The sequence below is a fragment of the Lagopus muta genome, chromosome 6, assembly GCF_023343835.1.
Source record: "Lagopus muta isolate bLagMut1 chromosome 6, bLagMut1 primary, whole genome shotgun sequence".
NCBI classification, from domain to species: Eukaryota; Metazoa; Chordata; class Aves; order Galliformes; family Phasianidae; genus Lagopus; species Lagopus muta.
This window is the reverse complement of record NC_064438.1, coordinates 48,245,869-48,265,519: the sequence shown is the minus strand read 5'-3', so window position 1 is coordinate 48,265,519 and position 19,651 is coordinate 48,245,869. Positions and strand designations below refer to the sequence as shown.

The following is a 19,651-nucleotide window of genomic DNA, read 5'->3' as shown; positions in this document are numbered from 1 at the left end:
GATATGAAGCCTTTCCAGGTGCACAAATATCTTCCAGAGATTTCCCTTTGGGTGTGAGTGAGAACAAACTACTACCTGGCCTACATCGCCTCAAGCTTTCTGTTCTGTCTAAATTAACTTGAGACCATCACTATAACGATCCCATAACAGCTTCCAGAAACAGAGAAGCAGAAAGGAGGATCTTTCTTCTCCCAAATGCACACACAAATCCCAACATCCATCCAGCAATACTCCTCGCTGTTGGCCCTCTCACAGACACAGTACGGGAGTGCTTTCAATGATTTGCCTCTTGGCTACTGTGCTACAGTCTTTGCTTGATAAGAGCCTGTCAAAGAAGCAGGTTGTAAAGACCTCAGCATCAACACAGGACACATGGTTGGACTGGCTGGGACATGGGAGACAACTTGAGGTGAGATGAATTTACTCCAAACCCCCATACAGGTAAGTGGCAAGGCTAGAGTAAGACCCAGAAGCATCTCTTCTCACCCATTTCAAACACATCACAACCCTTATCTGAAGCCTCACTCTAAGCCATAGACAGCTACATACAGAAAAAGAAGAAAGAAAAGCAGTCCTACAACAGTAATAGCAGGAGACAACTGCAATCTCCAAGCTGCTCAGAGTGCAAATTTTCACCATGTGCACACTGCAGGTCCAAACAATGCACCTTTGTAAAAAGCAAAACATTTGTTTTAAAATCAATGCTGAGGATTAAATCCCAGTCAAATCTGACAAATAACAGCTTATTTGGGAACTCTGATTTATTTCTCAGGGATTAATGACACTTGAAAGCAGAACACACCACTGCACTACAGCAAACAACTGGAAGGAGAAATCAACACGTACTGGTGATTTATTTGTCTCACTTAACAGCAACAAAAAAAATATTGAACAATTCTGGATCAACCCAATCAAAACCATCATTTTGGGCTATAACGTTTTGTTCGGATTAAACTACAAACTAAGCGCTGCTTTCCAGTAGGGGATTCTTTAAAACTGCTTTTCTAATAAAAGCAAGGGTTGGTTTCATAAGGGGATTTGTGGCTGTGATTTCACAACTCCTGTGGAAGCTGCCTTGGGTCTGCACTGCAGATCTGGGCCCAGCCACCCCTCCTCCTCATCAGGACGTATCCTGGGGGCAGTGCAGGGCCACCGTTGCACACACACATCCCCATGCGTGCTCACAGGTTATGCATGCACAAGTGGTAAACATACAGATTGATGAGTATCACTGATTTTAATTAGGATTCCAATCAGAAAGATTAATTAAAACAAGGTTTCCTGCACTATTTCCATAAGTGCAAACCAAAATGCTTTGGTTCCTTTTAAGCTGTTTTCCCAGAGGAAACTTGTACTGGTTAGCAGAATCTTGGTGCTGTTTGATGTGAGCAGGATGCATTATTCATTATCTAAATGCAGTAAGTGATTACACAGATTAAATGTAACTTTATTCCAAATTGTAATTTTTACACTAACTTAGGCAAATGCAAGTGATGTGCATTTACTGGATTTTTTTTTCTGGTTTTGATTTGCCATACAGCCTAGCGATGTAAATTTGAATTTCAAGTGACAGCATACAAAAATAAGCTTACATAAATACCTCCTCTAGTGCTATCTAAAAAATAATGCAAAATAGAGATCAAGTATCATCTGCCATCACAATGAGCTGACAGACTCTAATCTTATCTCCTCCGTAGCTTTAGAATTAACAGATCTCTATGATTATACTTTTATTCATAATTAGAACACCAGAAGGAACCAGGAAAAAAAGATTAAAAACATTCTGCTTTCTCTGTTTAGTTTCACATTTTAAACTCCCATTATTAAACTGATGCAGGTGAACTGACTGAAATGAATGCAGCCCCCTCTGAACTTCTGCAGGAAGAAGTAAGCGTAGTTTAACATGTAAATACGAACTACTTTCAGACTCTTCCAATGAGCAGACACTCTTTGTACCCTTGGCAGCATGGGCTGAAGTATTCTTACATGAAGGCAGGTTTTCATAATGTCTTCAAAAGATAAAAAAAAAAACAAACATACACTTTCACGCAACCAAAGAGCTGTAGCATACAATGACAAAGTTTTTATACTAAAAAAATATAAAATAGGGTTTATACAGTCAGTGCCTTCTCTGTATCTGTGGCTTATCAATGGTGAAACCCTATGCTTTCCTGGTACACAGGATTCTCTACCACTTCTCCAGCACAGAATTTCCATGACTTAGTTATATGTTGAACAAAAGCCTTCTCTCTTGTTTCAGAATGAGACCAAAATGCGACACTCATTTCCATAATTCACATTTACAAAGGCACAGATTTCCCATTTTAGTCACGATCTGCCACCTGATGTCCCTCCTAACCAAATATCAACCAAAGAACCTTTTTCCTAGGTTAGAAGCTGCTCAAACATGCACTGACGTGACATTAAAGAATTATTTCGACATCTGTAGCAACACTCCAAGGAGAGTTTTCATTTCTCACTTCTCCTACCCCTTCCAAACAGCAGTCAGATTAATAGCACAAAGCAGAAAGCAAATCAAGGCACCTGACCAGCATAGCATGGATGAAGTACAATGGTTTCACTATAAAACAAATAAGACAGTAGGCAGACAGTGGAAATTATATTTTAAGGCCTGGAGGTAGAATACAGCTATTTAGAGGGTTTCACTTGGAGTAGTAATGCTGGACAGAAGCCAAGCTTGTGGAGAAAGAAAATTCATAGCCATGCCTCCTTGGGCCATCACCAACTGCCTCCCCCAAAGACCTGCTGGTCATTCAGAAACTGGCCCTCACCCTCCCCTTTTTCTGCCATATCCTGGCCCTGAGAAATGCAGCATGCTTTGGTGACATGATGTTCTCTCCAGTCAGGGATGATCACAAAGAACATACTGTGGCCTTTCAAACAAGGAAGTTTCCCCAAGGAAGATAAGAGCAGTTGTAAACTATCAGCTCTTTGCATGCTCCATCTTTATGTAAGTACTCCTGATGCAGAAAACTGGCTGCACTTCAGGACTGATTCCAGCAGAAAATCCCTGAAAAACCTAACAGGCAGAAATTTTCCTTTCAGATCCATTGAAGGCAGAAAACAATCTAATAACAGATTCCTCAGCCTATAGTTCTTCCAACTCCCCCTGTTCCTACTGTGCCTCATATTTCAAATCCCTTTTTAAACAGAAGTGCTATTTGCTTAGAGTCTTCATTTTAACCAAGCCTGCTGAGTATGGCATTAATAATATTGTACTAACAGAGACACCAGGATAATACAAACAATTATAAACACTGCACTTGAGTTACTCTAGCCAAGGGAGCAACATGTTTGTAGGCTCGTTCCCTGCAACGTGGAGGGAGAAGATCGGGACAAGGAGGATGGAGAAGGGGACAAGAAGGGAACAGTGCTTGTTAGAAAGAAAACAAGTTTTGTTTGTTTATTTAATCTGGTTGTCCTGGGTCAAACCCAGCAGAAGCTAGCCAGCTTGCATTAGCTAAGCATCCAACCCACTGCATTTGGGGATTGCGGTTTCATTTCTAGAGGTCTTAAAGACACCTGCTGGAGCTCTCTGCTAGTGTGGCCAAACATTGCGTATGGCTGAAAATATGCTTTGTCTATTTAAGTGAGGCATTAACAGGCTGCAGGGCTTGAGGACCGATGTCAACAGCAGCAAATCTGTTTACATAGACAACAGGTGCAAGGGAAGCATGGGTGCTTTCCTCTCTCAGCACAAAGCAAGCACTGGCAGCAGAAGGAAAGGAAAAACCCAGAGGAGAAGCATGACAGATAGGCCAAGAAGGAACAATTTCAGCCTCCCTTTCCCACTCCTTGCTGTCTGAGGACGAGATCCCACAGGCACTTTTAAATGAGATAAGAGACAGTGCTTTTTGGCATTAAGATCTTGTCAACTGGTGCAATTTTAGGAAGTATGTCAGCACCGGAATCTCCTTCTGGAGCACACCCTGGCATCTCTTCTGCTCCACAGCCCACACTGCAGCCATGCTGCTCACAAAGCAGCTGCGAGACCCCGAGCTGTGAGGAGCCCTGCAGTACAGCTGTGCAGGCAAGAGGGGTACAGCCCAACTGTAGGGAGGTGTGAAACAGGGAGCCAGAGCATGAGTCATGTTCCCTGTGCATGCTGCACACCAGGGACACTGCCTGGTCTTGTTTCTTCTAACTACTGCATTCACAGGCCAGATATGTGTTTGGGAGGAAATGAAAGACGACTCATCTTGCCATGGAGATTTTGTGAATTTAGTTCATGCCTCCATTTGGAACAAAACAAGTCCTAAAAGACATAAGTCCTCCAAATCTTGTTCTTTTTTGACACAAAGCCAAGGAGACTCTGGTGCCACAGATGGCAAATTGGTGACAAGTAAGAACAGCAGTGGGTGAATGCTGGTTCAAATATCCACAGAGGTGATGAGTTCCAGAACAGAAGCACAGAGGTTATGTGCATGTGTCCTCACATCACCAAACAGAATTCACACAGGACTCTAAAACACATTACAGCAAGAATATGAATAGATGTTTAAATAGACTGTTGTCGTGTAGTACATCTCACAAATCTAATCTCAAGTAACTAATACTGCAGAAAGCTTGCAGTAGCATCAGACATAGCATTTAATAGTCAATTTGTGAAAGCTATCAGTTTCTTTCTCCCTTTTTGGATGTCTTCAGCTAGAGTTTCACATGAACACTCAGGTCCTGTTCCTGTGTCTGCCTGTGTTCACTTTCATCTGTGACCATATGGACACCCCTGTCTGCCTCCCACTCCTCTCACCTATCACAACACTAAAATTGCCAGGGTGTTTTTTACTCAAAGTATTGGACTACAGCAGACATACAGCTGTGAAAGTAGACACAAAATGCCATCAAGCCTCTGGATGGGGCAGATGTGCTTACCTGCCATCTGCCATCGACTCGATCATCACAGTGAACTTCACTAGCCAGTCTTTGGAGCTGGCTAATCAGATCTGATTCATGAAGCAGGACCCCAAACAAGAAATCAAAACTGTCCAAGGAAAGAGTAATTTTAGACATTGGCTAAATTCATTTTGATAAAGTACTGAAGATGTGTTGTGAACATTATCATAAAGCTTTTAAGCATGTTTTCACTTGAATTATGCACACAAGTCCTTTGTTAAACTGGGCTCCGTGCCCTGATTTGAATCCAGCTCTTCTCACCTAGTACTGAGTTCATGGAGACCAACCTATCTGCTGAAAAGCAAGATTAGCAGCAGCAAGATATGCAAAAGGAGTGTCGTATCTTCAGCTTCACAAGGACATAGGAGACAAATTCATTAGTGTAAGAGAGGCTGAAATACAAGTATTATGGAGGCAGAGTAAAACAAACAAACAAAAAAATTAACAGTAAAAAGAGAAATTTATTTGCAAGTCAAGAAATCTTTAGTTAAACTTCTACTGTGCCTCGTGAGGACGTTTGTAAGAACATCACAGTAGTGGCAATGATTACTTTTAAGTAGGATATGTCAGACACTCATTTAGATGCATCTACAGTTAAGGAGTTGATACAAAGTCTGCTGAAGCCAGGGGATTCAAGAAGCGTCTTAGAAACCCAACTTTAGATACTTGTTAAAAAAAAAGCTTTACAGATTATTAGTGATCTGTGACTGAATACAGCTAATAGGAACTGGTTTCCCAAGTTATATTTATCTGAAGAATCTTTCGGATTTAAATGCTCATACAGTGGTAATAATGTTATCTAGCTTTGGCAGAACACAGAATGACTAAAATTAGGTTTGCAAACATGCACTAAGAGACACAAGGCTTTGCATGACTCATCTACTTCTCTAAGAGCCTCCTTGATAGACTAATGGAATCCTCAGCAAGGATAATAATTTTCTCAATAAAGGCAGGAGATTTAAAGCAACCTTGTTACGAGCAATAAGAAGATACTGTATTTGCCCTCAGGTACCTCATTCATTTTCAAGACATCTAGCAATAGAAAAGCTTTTATCTGGAAAAAGTTCTTATAAGTATTTTCCTGGAAAGGTAGTTAAATCTGAATGAGCATGTTAAACCCTATATATCCTCACCTCCTGCCACAGGTGGACTTTACTGGGAAGTCATATTATAAAGAATGACAAGTGAATATGCAAGCAACTTCATCCAGGAGGGGCAATTCAAAAGAAAAATTCTTAAGTATAAGCTATTTTCTGAAGGAGAACGTCTTAACCTTAGGATGGTTGTACCAGTAGAGATCACAGCATTTCTCCAGGGGAGTCTCGCTATCCTCGTTCTGCAGACAGGAAATCTGTTCTGGCCAGTATCACCCAGAGTCAGCAAAAAACTAGGTAACCTCAAGGCCTTGCTCCCAACCTACTCACCACATCCCACCATTTCCTTTCTGAAATCCATCCTGACTCTAGGCCTCTACAACTATGTGGGAGGAAATGAGAATAAATCCAACAATGTCTGGCATTAAGACGCTGAAAGTTTTCAGATCGTTGCTTTCTACCTTCCTCTTTCTACCTCAAAGATGATCTCCTACATACCATACATGCCTTATCCTCTCCAAACACTGCTGTAAGACACAACACTGCCAGAGAAAGGCTCTTCTTATCAGTGCCTCCAAGCACGCAGACAGACTGCCTGGCAGACATTGCAAGAACCCAAGAACCTCAGACTCAGGCTTTCTAAAAAACCCAACCATTTAATCAAAACAACACTGGGTGATGGACATCACTGTAGAAAACAAATTATTGCACAAGACAAGGACTGCAGAAGGACAAATATTGCACCTCTCAACTAGAAGCGTGACTTCAAGTTGTTTGCATGCAACTCAGTTAAAATTCACCCAGCACTGATAAAGCTGGTACTAAGTTCAGCTTTTTCTGGATCCTATCTGTTGTACAGAATTTTGTAGTCCCTGCACAGCCCTCTGCTGATATGAACCATTAGACAAAGATCTACTGGTATATAGGCCACCATATCCCCAGTGATAGGTGGATCAGCTGACCAACTTCAGGTCTCACTAGCCCTTCTGAATGATAGAAAGTTGATGGGCAGAGAAGGGAGGCAGAAATGACAGTCAAGGGGCTAAAAGTTATGAAATGATAGCTGAGAGAGCTCCAGGCAGAATTAAAAATCATCTCAATCATCAAAGAAGGAAATCTTACAGGCTGAGACAGGAGAGGCCAGAGAATAAGAGATAGAATGGTTTCCCACCATCAGAGATACTAAACTTTTCATGCCCCTTATAAATTTATGGCTAGAAAGAAAGATTAGGTCTTTATTCAAGACACCAGCAAAACTGGGTAGCCAGCAAAGAAGATGGGAAAACATTATTGCTTCAACCACTCCAGTATCCATAGTCCTCCCTTTCTTTCAGGACTTCAGGTGCTTTCTGTGAGGATTTATCATCTCAGGGCCAACGCAGCACAAAACTGCCCTGGTCTTTGTACCTACAGGGCAGGCTAAAAGAAGAGCTTCTAATGCTGGAGGTTGCAGTAGACAATGTGTCTGTATAAAGCAGGGGAGGGGAAAACGAAGGAAATTTATTATTTAACTGGTTTAGTTGGTATAACTGGAGACACCAGGATGCTTGTTATTGTTGTAGGAATATGAAAAAGTTACAAATCATTCGCCTTCCCACTTCACACCCAGAAATACAATAGTACCAACATTTCAGTTACTGGAAATAACTCCACTTTCTCTGCAAGCAAAAAGTCAAGAAACTTGGCATTTTTAAAAATGAAAGCTGAGATTAGATTTGTCATTTAGAAGCTTCCAAAACTGGCAGGCCCTAGGCCAGGGCCTTTTCAGTCTGAGAGAGAAGCTATACATGTTCAAATAAATTAAGTACAGGAAACTTGCATAAGAATACCTCCTCTTCTTTGTCAAGGAGAGAAAGCCCAACACTTCTATGCTTCACTGGTCAGGCACTCAGGAAGATGCTTAAAACACTATAATCAAAAGGCCAGGCTTCACAAGGAAATGCACTGAGGCAGATGGTCTCCATTCCGGCTTAAGAATTCAACTTTTCCCATGCCTTAGAAAAGCAGCACCCTGACAAAAACATGTTAACATTCTTAAATTTCTTCTCTTAGATCTCTTCACAACCCTTCTTAAGTCTTTCTTAAAATCTTTTTGCATAGCCACCATCGTTTCAGTTGCAAACTTATATAGCAGGCTCACAGAGAGGAATTGGGTCTACTAAGCCAATAAATGCACCATTTCTTTTATAAGCAAATGCAAGACAAGAGCATTTTCTGCTAGAAAGAAGGATCTGTTGTTAAGCACCTTTTGAACACATGCTTCTGGAAGCAAAATATGCGCTACTATAATTACGGGTAGGGTGCTTAACTAAATATTTTTTCGTCAGCCATTCATTTTAAAATGAAAATCTGTTGCCACATTATGCCATTTTAATATTGGAACACCCTCAACTAGAACATCTGTGTGCTTAACCAGCTGCTTTAAACAACTGCCTTCTTTAAAGTGAAGTCAAACAGATTATGTGTTTTATTACAGTCAACTTCCACTGTGGAGTTCATTCTCTCTCATGCCTTAGTTGTCAAGAAGAAAACTAACATTTCATCTCCAAATATAAAAAACAACAACAAAAATACATTTTTAGTAAAGGGACAGCAACCAGCATCTTACAACTGTGATAAAAACACAGTAACATTAAGAATGATTTCTATATTCATCTGCTCAATATTTGATAGCAGTTGTAACAGCCAAATTCTGTCACCCTGCAAAGGAAGGTGACAGAAAGGTCTTCCTTTCCTAGAGCAAAGGAAGAAGAGATGAGCCCCTGGGACACGTAGGTAACTGTAGCCATGAACTCAACACAGGCTTGGTTGTTGCACCTACTAACTTAGGATATTTATATTCACATTCAAAGCATAGCAGCAATGCTCAGGGCAGTGAGATGCAAAAGCTTAGTCAGGTACAAGAAGGGATATGGGATTTCTTCTCCCAGTGCTCAACTTTTAAAAGTTAAAATATATCAGTTATCCTTATGAAAAGGTTTCAAAATGTAAACAGAATGTAATGGGCCCACTTGGCCAAGTTTTCAGAACTCACAAGCTGTGCCCAAGCACCATACTTAAGCTTTTTGCTTTCGTTATTCCCTGCTGTTTCACTGCTTACTGAATCATAAGCTTGACCCAAGAAGGAAGCAGTACTATGCAGAGAGGAGATCTACAGCTAAAATGAAATGCAACAATTCAAGACATGACAAAACAATATCAACTGAATCATAGAGATTATCTTCTTGGAGGGAATTTTCAGTTTTTGAGAAATACTGCAGCAGTGAAACTAAGCTGGTCTAGGATGCCATTTAAAACAAAACACCTAAAAAAATCCAAAAGGCTTAAAAAAAAAAGAAGTCAGCCATCCCAGGTTTATTAGTTAAAGTATTTCAAAACGAAAGATCATAACAGATGACAACTACAGATTGACAATGTAAGTCACAGATCAGAGATTCAGCGCACACTAACATACTTACGGTTGTGTTTCGGGTATTCACTACACTCAGAACCATATTAAAACCTCTTTCTACAATTTCTCCAGCACCCCAACAGGCACATAGATAGATCATGAAGGAAGCTGTTCTCAGAGTCTTCCACTTATGGATACGTTTTACTACCCAGGCACAAGTAGCTCTTTGGACTTTTAATTACACCCTTCCTTTGGAAAGCTTCACGACACTCCATGCAGACATTTCAGTGGTTTGGCTGCTGTTGGAAGTCCCACATAGAGACTTTAGCCAAAGCACAAAAAGTGCTGCCAAGGTACATCATAGAACTTAGCATACAGGGAAGGCTTTTATAAATATGATGTATGAATACATAAGGACATGAAGGGCTGTTGTAAAATATGTTGGCATAGATTAAAAAGAGAATATTGATGTAGAATTACTTAGTTTATGTCTGTAAAGACAGACTTCAGATGGCTGTGTAAGTACCACAGGCACTGCATTATCAATGTATTTCAAGAATTTAAGGTAAACCGAAGAACACAGACATTTTGGAAGATGATGCGTCAGAGAAATAAAGTACAGCCAGATGTTCTCTACAAGGGGTGCAATCAGAGCTGTGTGAAGCACCCCATGCAACACTGAACCTATTCAATATTCTGCTTGTACCTGAATCACAAACCAACTTATCTCAACTAACACCATATTTTACAAAGATTCTTATTTACTCCATCTCTTGAAATTTAAAGATGCACTCAAGCAGTAAACCATTTGGTAAACAGTAAACCAATTTTCAAATCAGTGATCTCTCAAAGTCAACAAGACAGTATCTGGACTGTTCCCATATTTTTATTCTAGAACTGAAATTAAAGCTAATGAAAGTTAAATTAATGGCCTAATGATCAAGGAAAAGCAATGAGAAAATGAAAGTGCTACATGCAGAACGTTCAGACAACTACATCATCAGCAAGCAATACCCCTATAAGCAGCTGATTTAGGCAGAGACTTTATCCCATACTGTTTGCTGTCCTTGGTGCAGGTAGTTCCAAAACCCATCAAAAACAGAACAAGTCACCCTTAGCTGCTTGACAACAGCCCTATCAGGCTTGAGTTGTCAGCGTGGGGAGAATCCACAATTTTTTTCTAATGTCTTTCTTTGCACACACTTCCTCTTTCTTTTAATAACCTCCTACGCTGTAAACTGTGAGAATACATTAATTCCTAATTTCTGTGTAGCAAGAAGTCTAGTGCTGGCAGCAAGTATCTTCAGCCAGACCAGCTGCAAAATCCCACTATGAAAAAGGTAAACTGCTGTAAACCACGGTCTGTGCCAGCTGACATATTAAAGTTGCTGATGCTATCTGTTTGGAGTTCTGCTTCACCTCACCCAGCCCAGACAACCTGTAAATTTTGGTTCTTCGTCCAGGCTCCTTTAAAACTTGAAGAAATAGAAGTGCTTGTAGAGCATGCTTCATCTGCTTTTAAAGTAAGCAGCTAAAACAGGTCAGATGAATCACATTAGCAGCAGCTTTTACTCTCCATTGATTACACAAGGAGTCAATAGGGACCAGGTGAGATTGTAGACATTCTGAGTTAGGGAAAACGAAGCCCATCTCAGACAGCTGCACAACTGCTTCCACAACACTGCTTATCCTCTGATGGCTGAAGCTGAAAGTGCAGCTGTTTTCCACTGCAGAAAAAAGTCAAAAGGTGAAGTCAGCGAACCTTCTGGAGACTGATCTCAAATTTGAGTTTCCAACAAAACAAGGTCTTTCCTTCTAACATCTGAATTAAAATTTGGATTGAAAGTTTGAGTAATGACTTCTATTCCCAGAACTATATCTAATTCAGAATCATGAATTAAAAAACCAATGGCATGTCATTTAACTTTAGTTTTCCTACTAACTACAAAGTAGGGATAATTATAATAATCACAGAAAGGCTTGGGTTGGAAGGGACCTCAAGGATCACAGGCAGGGCTACCAACCTCCAGATCAGGTACTAGACCAGGTTGCCCAGGGCCCCATCCAACCTGGTCTTGAACACCTCCAGGGAAGGAGCACCCACCACCTCTGGGCAGCCTGTTCCAGCACATCACCACACTTCCCCCTGACATCCAATCTAAACCTTCCCTGCTTGAGCTCAAAAATCATTCCTCTTTGTGCTGTCATTGCCCCCTTGTAAACAGTTTATTCCCCTCCTGTTTATTATCCCCTTTTAAATACTGGAAGGCTGCACCGCTGTCTCCTCGCAGCCTTCTCTTCTCTAGGCTGAACAAGCCCAGCTCTCTCAGCCTGACTTCGCAGGAGAGGTGCTCCAGCCCTCTGATCCTGCAGGAACACTGCCTTCATTGATTAACATCTTTATAGTGTACTGGGACTCCAGGGCCCCTCATCAAAACAGAGATATTATTAACTAGTATACAAACGCTATCATGATTACCACTATAAAGAGCACTTAGCTGATATTTACTTTTTAAACAGCTGAAATTAATTTGCCTGTAACTTTTTTTGGATAATACTCACTGGTATTTATATCCTAATTTCCCTGTGATTTGTGTCTTCTGATCTGACACATGACAAGTTCACCACCACGTTCCCTTTTCTGTTGTCTAAATCATGTACTAATGCAAAACATTTTTTTTTTAACATCTGCTTAATATGACTGTATATAAATAAATATATTTATAAAAGCCCACACATTCTGCCATTAAATTCACCAGACAAATAGATTTGAGTTTCAGCAATGCAAACAAACCTACAGGCTTTTGCCAAGTCTAATGGACAAATATGAATAATTCCTGCCTAGAAGCCACACTTGAATCACTGCAGACAGTTACTTGGGCTGGAAACCACAGCAAAGCATCACTGTCTCCACCTTTCATTTCACAAATTCCACCAAGGAAATACTCAGGAAAATGCTTGCATGATACAAATGCCTGCATTTTAACCTGAAAAACAGCTTCCATTTACAGTAGGAATACACACATGAATATATAGGCACATAAATATATATGAATTTATACACTGTATCATGCTACAGAGAGAAAGCATCCTTGCCTCAGTGAGACCCACTGCATCCATGTTCGTGACCCAAAGCAGCACGCCCAGTGCCCACAGACACGTATGTCATGTCTGGTAGCATCTGCTTTAAATCTCAGCATTAGAGACAAATCCTTGTTTTCCTAGCTCAGGCATCACAGTCATATTTGATCCCCTCTCAAGGTTACAGAGATTTTGGGTCTGCACACTGAGCACTGACTATAGAAACAAATGACTTACTCTGGCCTGTATTTCTGACTGAAGAGCTCCCAGGACAAATGCAGCCTTCCTGAGATACAGCAAGCACTGGTGCAAGAGGCTGCAATTCCTGCACAGCCAGATCTGTTCACCATTTCTGTCCCTACCCACCTGAATTTGCTTGGTCATCAAAGTAAAACTCAAAGTGACAAGCAACACCTGCTTCCACAGCTGTTTTCCACAGCCAGCTACATCTAATCTTTGCTTCATTGCCTCTTTTAAAGCTTAATAATGGTTTCAGTGAGCATTCTCACTCAGATTTCTGACTTCTTAATATTGCCACAGTTGGACTCAGACATCTGAAGGAATCTATGGTTTAAGTAATCCATTCAGCATAGAAAGCCCTGGAAACACGCTTTCTGTCAGTCATCATTTTAAACCAAGAGCGCAAGCTGCTGTACAGTGTGTAATTTTCCACTGTAGCAACGCAATGGCAGGGTTTTGCTTTTCCTGCATTGCATTTTCTTAAATACAGCTCCTCTACCAGATGGGCTCCATAAAGTATAAAACAGGATGTGTGTGTCAGTGCATACTTAAGATCAAAATTTCTATTTGTGGTACGCACCAAGAGACTCTGTGTCATCCTTTTAAAGTACTAAGAAACAACTACAAGACCTGACTGAGTTCTGAGACCGGTTATTTGAATCTACATACACGTAATTTGCAGATAAAGAGTTTAAAACCTTGGAAGTTCTGAGAATGCACCAGAAATGTTTATCTGGCATGGTGCAGCCAGCTGTTTGCTCTGCATGGATCAAACCTATACGAAGGAAACTGGTGGGGATGCTTCCACCAGAACAAACCAGGAAGGCCAAGCAAAACACATTCCAACGCCTCAGAAGCCAAATCGCATATCTACAGGGAGAAACACTCCATGTCTGACCCCTTGCTCTCCCCTCGCCCACACACACAAGGGCAGCCAACTGAAATCCTGAGTGTTTGGCAATGGGAGCTGCCCTGACGTCACACAACGTGGTTGGGCTCAGAGAGGACGTGGGATGCTGCTGGGACTGAGCTGCACAGAGCTCGTACCCACAGACACCCACAGGCAACTCTTTCACATCAAAGACATGGACGTGATCACTTCTGGGGGCAGAGAACTCTATCTAAATGTGAGTAACTGGAGCTCGGAACTGAAGTGATGACAAGTGCACACTCTGAGCATCAGCACTCTTCCACAGGCCTCAGTGCCAGGAAGCCGCATCGTATTTCAGGATTGATTTTTCTCTTACTTCAACCTTCAAAGCCAGGATGTTGCTACATCTTTGTCAGCAATGTCAGAATTTTCCGCACTAAATCAGACAATTTTTTCATGTTAAATTATCTAGATACCTTACCCTGAGGATTCATACTCTTCACTTTCTTCTGTAATCAGATGTTTTCTTTCTCCTCCTTCTCACTTTGCACTTCAGAAATAGTTTAAATAAATGCATGTCTCTATTTAATGAGCCTGTTCTGTCTGAGCACCTTTGGAAATTACCGTTAGTTATCTGCACCAGCTAAAAATGACTACAGGGGACCTACTGATATGAATGCACTACTTGTTATTAGTGCCAACAGCCTTGCCTGACAGCACAATGATGTCTCTGAAGTGTGATCCTTTCTTAAGGTTTGTGTTTTTTTCCTCCAGCCTTGGTAGCACTAAGCACTTAGGATTCATACATCATTTGCTATTTTTCTTGCAACATAAGTGTCCCAATACCATAACGGAATCAGTCCAGTTGCACCACATAACACAATTACATTTAACTCAAAGGCCTGCCTTATTTGATTTTAAGCATGGTGATGCTCGGGCTGCATTCCCTGTTTTCAAAGGATGATGCAGTCATCTGGTATAACTGGGACATGCATTTATTTCTGCCCAAGTGGTACTGTAACTGCGTGCGACCTACAGCATAGGCTCTAGGCAGAAACCTCCTTCACCGGTGACAAAGTCACGAACAAAACATGCACATTTCTTCTGCTCTGACAGAGTTCTTCTAGGTTATATGTGAATTTTTCCTGACTTTGTCCTTTCTGCACATTCTTCTAAAAAGGCTTTGACCATCATTGCCTACCTATACCTATCCGTCTGTTGCAAACATTTACTGATACATCTCAGTATCACACAGGGGATGATTCACCTTGCCAACTTCAGAGGCTTCCTACTGAAGAATTCTACATCAATCTTATTTTCCTGCAACCTGATGCTCTGAAAAATCATGGATGTAAGAAAAATAGCAGCTTTTAAGTACGATAGCATCATAATGCTCACTCTCTCCATTCTGCAATGCACAGAGATGATTGTAGAATCAGATTTTCCACATTATTTAGCATTCAGATACAGATTTTCAAGTAATTAAAACATTCCACACGTATATGAATATTTAAATACAAAGGCTAGTCTTCTTTGTAAACAGCATCCAGCTGATCCTGCTCCCTAGAATAAGAGCACCTACGTGCTCTTGTGAATATCCAATCCACACAAAATGATTTTTTGCTTGATTTTTGAGAAATCCTCCCTCAATTAAAAGAACATGACTTTGATCTCAAATAATTTATAATGGACTTTCAAAAGAGTCTTCCCTGTTGTAAACATTTTAACCTAGCTTTATAATAAACAGCCCCTCGCTAAAGAGCAGCAAATCTGTGACAGTTGGACAGAGCAGCATCAACTCCATGAACTGCAGTTCATAGGAAACAACATGAAAAACTGCTGTCTCATCAAGCAAAGATGTTCTGTGGAGAAACAAATTATTTCTGCAAACCTTTCATTAGATCAGTTCTTATGGTCAGAATTAAGGACGCACTTTTACATACAAAAACTCTCTTCAGTTTGAAGCACAAGTTTCAATCATTTATTTTCCTAAAGTTTATCTTTTTCTCCTTTTATTTCCTTAAAACTTGTTTCTTTTCCCCCCTCTTTTCCATCTTTCCCCCAGACAGATTTAATGTGAAGTTAGTTTAATAGGAATGTTTTACAGCATTGCTAAAATTTGATACGTTAATAAGAAGCTGAAGTCTAACTTCAAAGAATTATCTTTCTTCTGGGTGGTTTAATAAGAGGTATTTCCTTTCTCTTCATACACTGCCTCATTTGTACCTTTAGTCTGCAGCAGCTACAACAGCACTATGATAGCATGCTTTACATAGGTAATTCCATGAATACAGTCCAATCTCTCCTGCCTTGCAGGTATGTGCTAAGATTCTTTGCTAGGATGTGGACAATCCAGATTTAAACTCGTGTGATCCTAAGAACAGGTTTTCATCCCACATCACCCAGAATCAGGCAAAGTAGAATTTTAAGTGAGTCTTCATAACCAGAAACTACATGTGGACACCACGCTACTTGAACGACTTAAATGGAAAACACTTGTGCTTCAATTTCTATCAATTGAGAAGGATCACAGCATGTATTTTCACCAAAGTGGAGCGGGGAGTTTTTGTTCTCATTTATTTTCAGATTCAAACCTTCAGCTCTACTTCCATGGCCAGATGCATCATCCCTGAGCCTTGTCCTGCTGTCAGCTTTGCCAGGCCGTTACCTCCAAACCTCACAGCACTTTACCTCACACTGCCTATTGCCTGGGAAAGTTTTCCTCAGCATCCCCCTCACCCAGGTTCTTTCATCTCTCAAAAAGTACTTCTTGTTATGAAGCATCAGCTCTCTTGACATTTTTTCCCTCATGCACAGTGTCTTCTCCACCTGGATAGAGTTCAAACTGATGGAACGTCTATAGGAAAAAAGGCAAGTGGGAACCCAGGCACCTGCGGTGTCAACATGGTTGACTCAGAGCTGGGACAGGGCACCTCAGGAAGGCACCAGCACAGCAAAACCAAGCACTCACCCTTAAGAAGCTGGCACTGCCAGTAAGAGATGGGCAGCAGCTGTTTAACATACAAAATAAACTTCAAAAGATAGAAAAAGTGCTTCAAATCTTTAAATACTCTACACTGAAGGCTAAACAGAGGAAGTAGGAGAGAGAATGACTTTTCCTAGTGAATTCCCACAGGTGGTTTTAAAAGTTATCATTGATTTTGTTCTTTAAAGGAACCATCTGTACTTGCATGTTTGTTTTCATCTTAAAGATTGACATCAACTTCCATGTGTCTTGATAACTGGTTTCAGTTCTGAAACCTGTGTCTGAATCCTTGCTAACCAGAACCATCCACTGCTTGTTTGTAGACGTTACAAGAATGGCTTTAAAAAAAAAAAAATGAGGACGAGGGTCTGAAGACGTATACTGGACGAGGATATGAGAAGAGAGAGACTACAGAAGAATGCAAAATACCAGGTTGTCACATCTACCTGGCAAAGGGAGCAGAGAGAAAATTTCTTGTTCTTGCAGATGCTTTACATTGCAGTAGATGGTGAGTGACCCAGCCAGGTGTTTGGCACTAAACTGCCCCATGGGTTGCGTGGTTGGACTGGAGACAAGACAGGAGCACAGCATTCTTCCCTAGACAGCCCCATGCTTTGGGACTACACACACGTCCCACACAATTTGATTTTGATGCATCTGGAATTTACCTCCTACCGTACACTCTGAAGCTCCTCCAACCCAATAAATTATGAGAATAGTATATGCTTATTGTCATTCCCAGCAACAGAATTCTTGTAATACTTCCTTAGAAGTATTCCTCTCCTCTTCAAATGTATCAGTGTTGAACCAAGGAAATACATGGCAACTGCAAAGTCAGTTGTCACAGGGAAAAATATGTCAGCAAAAACATTTGATTCAATCTGCTGTGTAAAGAAGCAACATTTCCTCAGGGCTTTTGCCTTGTGTGGATAAATAACAACTGTCCAAAAATCAAGTATCTAAAATCAATTCTGACTAACAAAGGGCAAATTTCAGGCAATTACCTTCACGCACAAAAACGGAATAATCCTGACTGGTTCTTTTTTCTTTTTTAATTTGGCATCCTTGTCACAAACTTAGGTGTGAACGCTCACATGAAGAAAGATGCAAAAGAGCATTACAGATCTTACAGCTGTAACCCTCTGGGCATGTGTATTTTCCCTGGTGAGTTGCATCATATGGAATATTCACATGCACAACATGAACAACACACCAGTCTCTGTGTGTAATCAAAAGCCTCTGTCCCAATGATGTATTTTTGTTAAGTTTTGCATTCAATTTTGCTGCACTGGCACAAGGACAAAATAAATGCACACTAGTAGCTAGTTTGCTGGAGGTCTGCTTGCTGAGCAAGTGGCAATGCAGCAAGCCTGCAGTTTCCCTTGGCTGGTAAAGCTGAACTGTCTTCTTTCAGCTTTTAGGTTCACAACAACCACATTGGTGGTTGTTTATTAAGTCCCCACTGGATATGTTGAACATGGCACTGCATGCAGTAAGTTCAGCAATGCAGGGTAGCAGGAGCTGAGACACTGCAAGCAATTACATGCTGCCCAAGCACTATCCCTGGATTTTCTCCATTTTAAACTTGTTTGCACCATCACGTTTAATGCCTTTTGACTTCAGTAACAGTTATGCCCTGATTCTTCCACACTCCTGACAGAAAAGACTAACTGCACTATTTGGTGCGCTTTTCCCTGTCTGCACCATCTCAGCTGGAGGTCAGAGTTGCTGACTTGCGACTATGATTTGTTTCACCCCTCCATAGTGCTGCAACCCCCATCACCCTTCTCCACAAAGCCACACTTTTGTAGCAGCTGAAATCTCCTTTGGCCAGTCTCCTGCTGCTTCTTGTTCATCAATATGGTCATATTTCTTGCAGACCTTATTTCCTTTAAGGAACAATTGGTGACACAAGTAAATCTTTTTGAGTGCTTCACCTACAGCTTCAAAAAGTTGCTTGACTCCTCCGACTACAGCTGCACTTCCAAAAATTAGGGCTATTCAAGCAGCCTCCTTTTTTGCAGTGTTCAGCAGGAAAAGGCACAGAAGAAAGGCCTGCAATCCTTCAGAGCAGCAGCCTTTTTTCATTTCTATAAATGGTTTTGCTAGTTCTCTGGGGCAGGGGAAAGGAGAAGCCTCCTGGCTCTGAGTTTTACCCCCTGGGAGTTACCACCCGAGTGCTGCTGCCTCTTTGGGGATCATCAGGTTAAAGGTTCTGTACTCACTGTGGAAAGGCAGAATTATGGCACTGAAATGCTTTATGTTCATTTTGACTTTGCATCAGCAGATTTTGCTTCCTCTGCTCATAGCCAGCTACATCGAAAGCCTCACTTTCCTTTTTTGTAGCATTCTCAGGTTTGCTCAGTGGATGGGGGAATAGAAGATGCAGTTAAAAATACTGCGATGCTGTGGTGGGCGGTGTATCAGAAATAGACAGACAGTGGCTCACTGCAAAGAATACCAAGTAATATCTCACAAAGATTAAGGCATGGCAACAAAAGAAAAAAATTGCATTTGTGTTCTGCTGCTAAAGAGCTGAACCTGGACAGAGTACAATTGAGAAAAGTACAACTTGTGGCCAAGTGGGCAACACCTCCTTTTGGCTTCACAGGCAAAGACCTATTACAACTTCAGTTGGAGTCAGCAGGAGATGATAAAAACACGGCTAGTGAGCAGTGTTATCTCCAGTCATAAGCAAAACATATGCCAGGCTTGGGGCTCTGCAAAGACAGCACAGAAACTCAGCATGGAAATGGATGCAAGGATGCAACTGGTATCTTGCACAATCCAGCTGCCTCCACAAACCAAGAACCAGCTTTGCTCCTTTCACCCTCACTTCAAAATCAATTGCAGTTTTTCTGGAGCTATTAGGCACTTCCCAAGAGCCAGATAAACCCATCTTTACTGTTACAAGGAGCTACAAGGTCATTAAGTGGATTTACTCCCTTTTTTTCTCCAAGGCTTAAGTCCCTGTTCATTCAACAGCAACCACAGGGGCAACACTCCATCCTAGAGGGCTTTCACAAGCAGCACACTGGGGTTATTCCATCCGTTCACATGGGACTTTCCTGCGG

At 41.2% G+C, this 19,651-nt stretch overlaps 1 protein-coding gene across 5 annotated transcripts in view; it reads right to left on the bottom strand.

Moving 5' to 3' along the window:
* The window catches only part of EVL (Enah/Vasp-like), a 127,503-nt gene that overhangs the window by 83,937 nt on the left and 23,915 nt on the right, over nt 1–19,651 (bottom strand). For 2 of the 5 annotated variants that reach the window (XM_048948046.1, XM_048948047.1), the window contains exon 1: nt 12,718–12,845. The exons of the other annotated variants lie outside the window; for them this stretch is intronic. In XM_048948046.1, coding sequence (XP_048804003.1) covers nt 12,718–12,830 — 113 coding nt within the window. In that variant the 5' untranslated portion in view covers nt 12,831–12,845. Of the gene's footprint in view, nt 1–12,717; nt 12,846–19,651 lie in introns of those variants that run through there. 5 annotated transcript variants of the gene reach the window in all.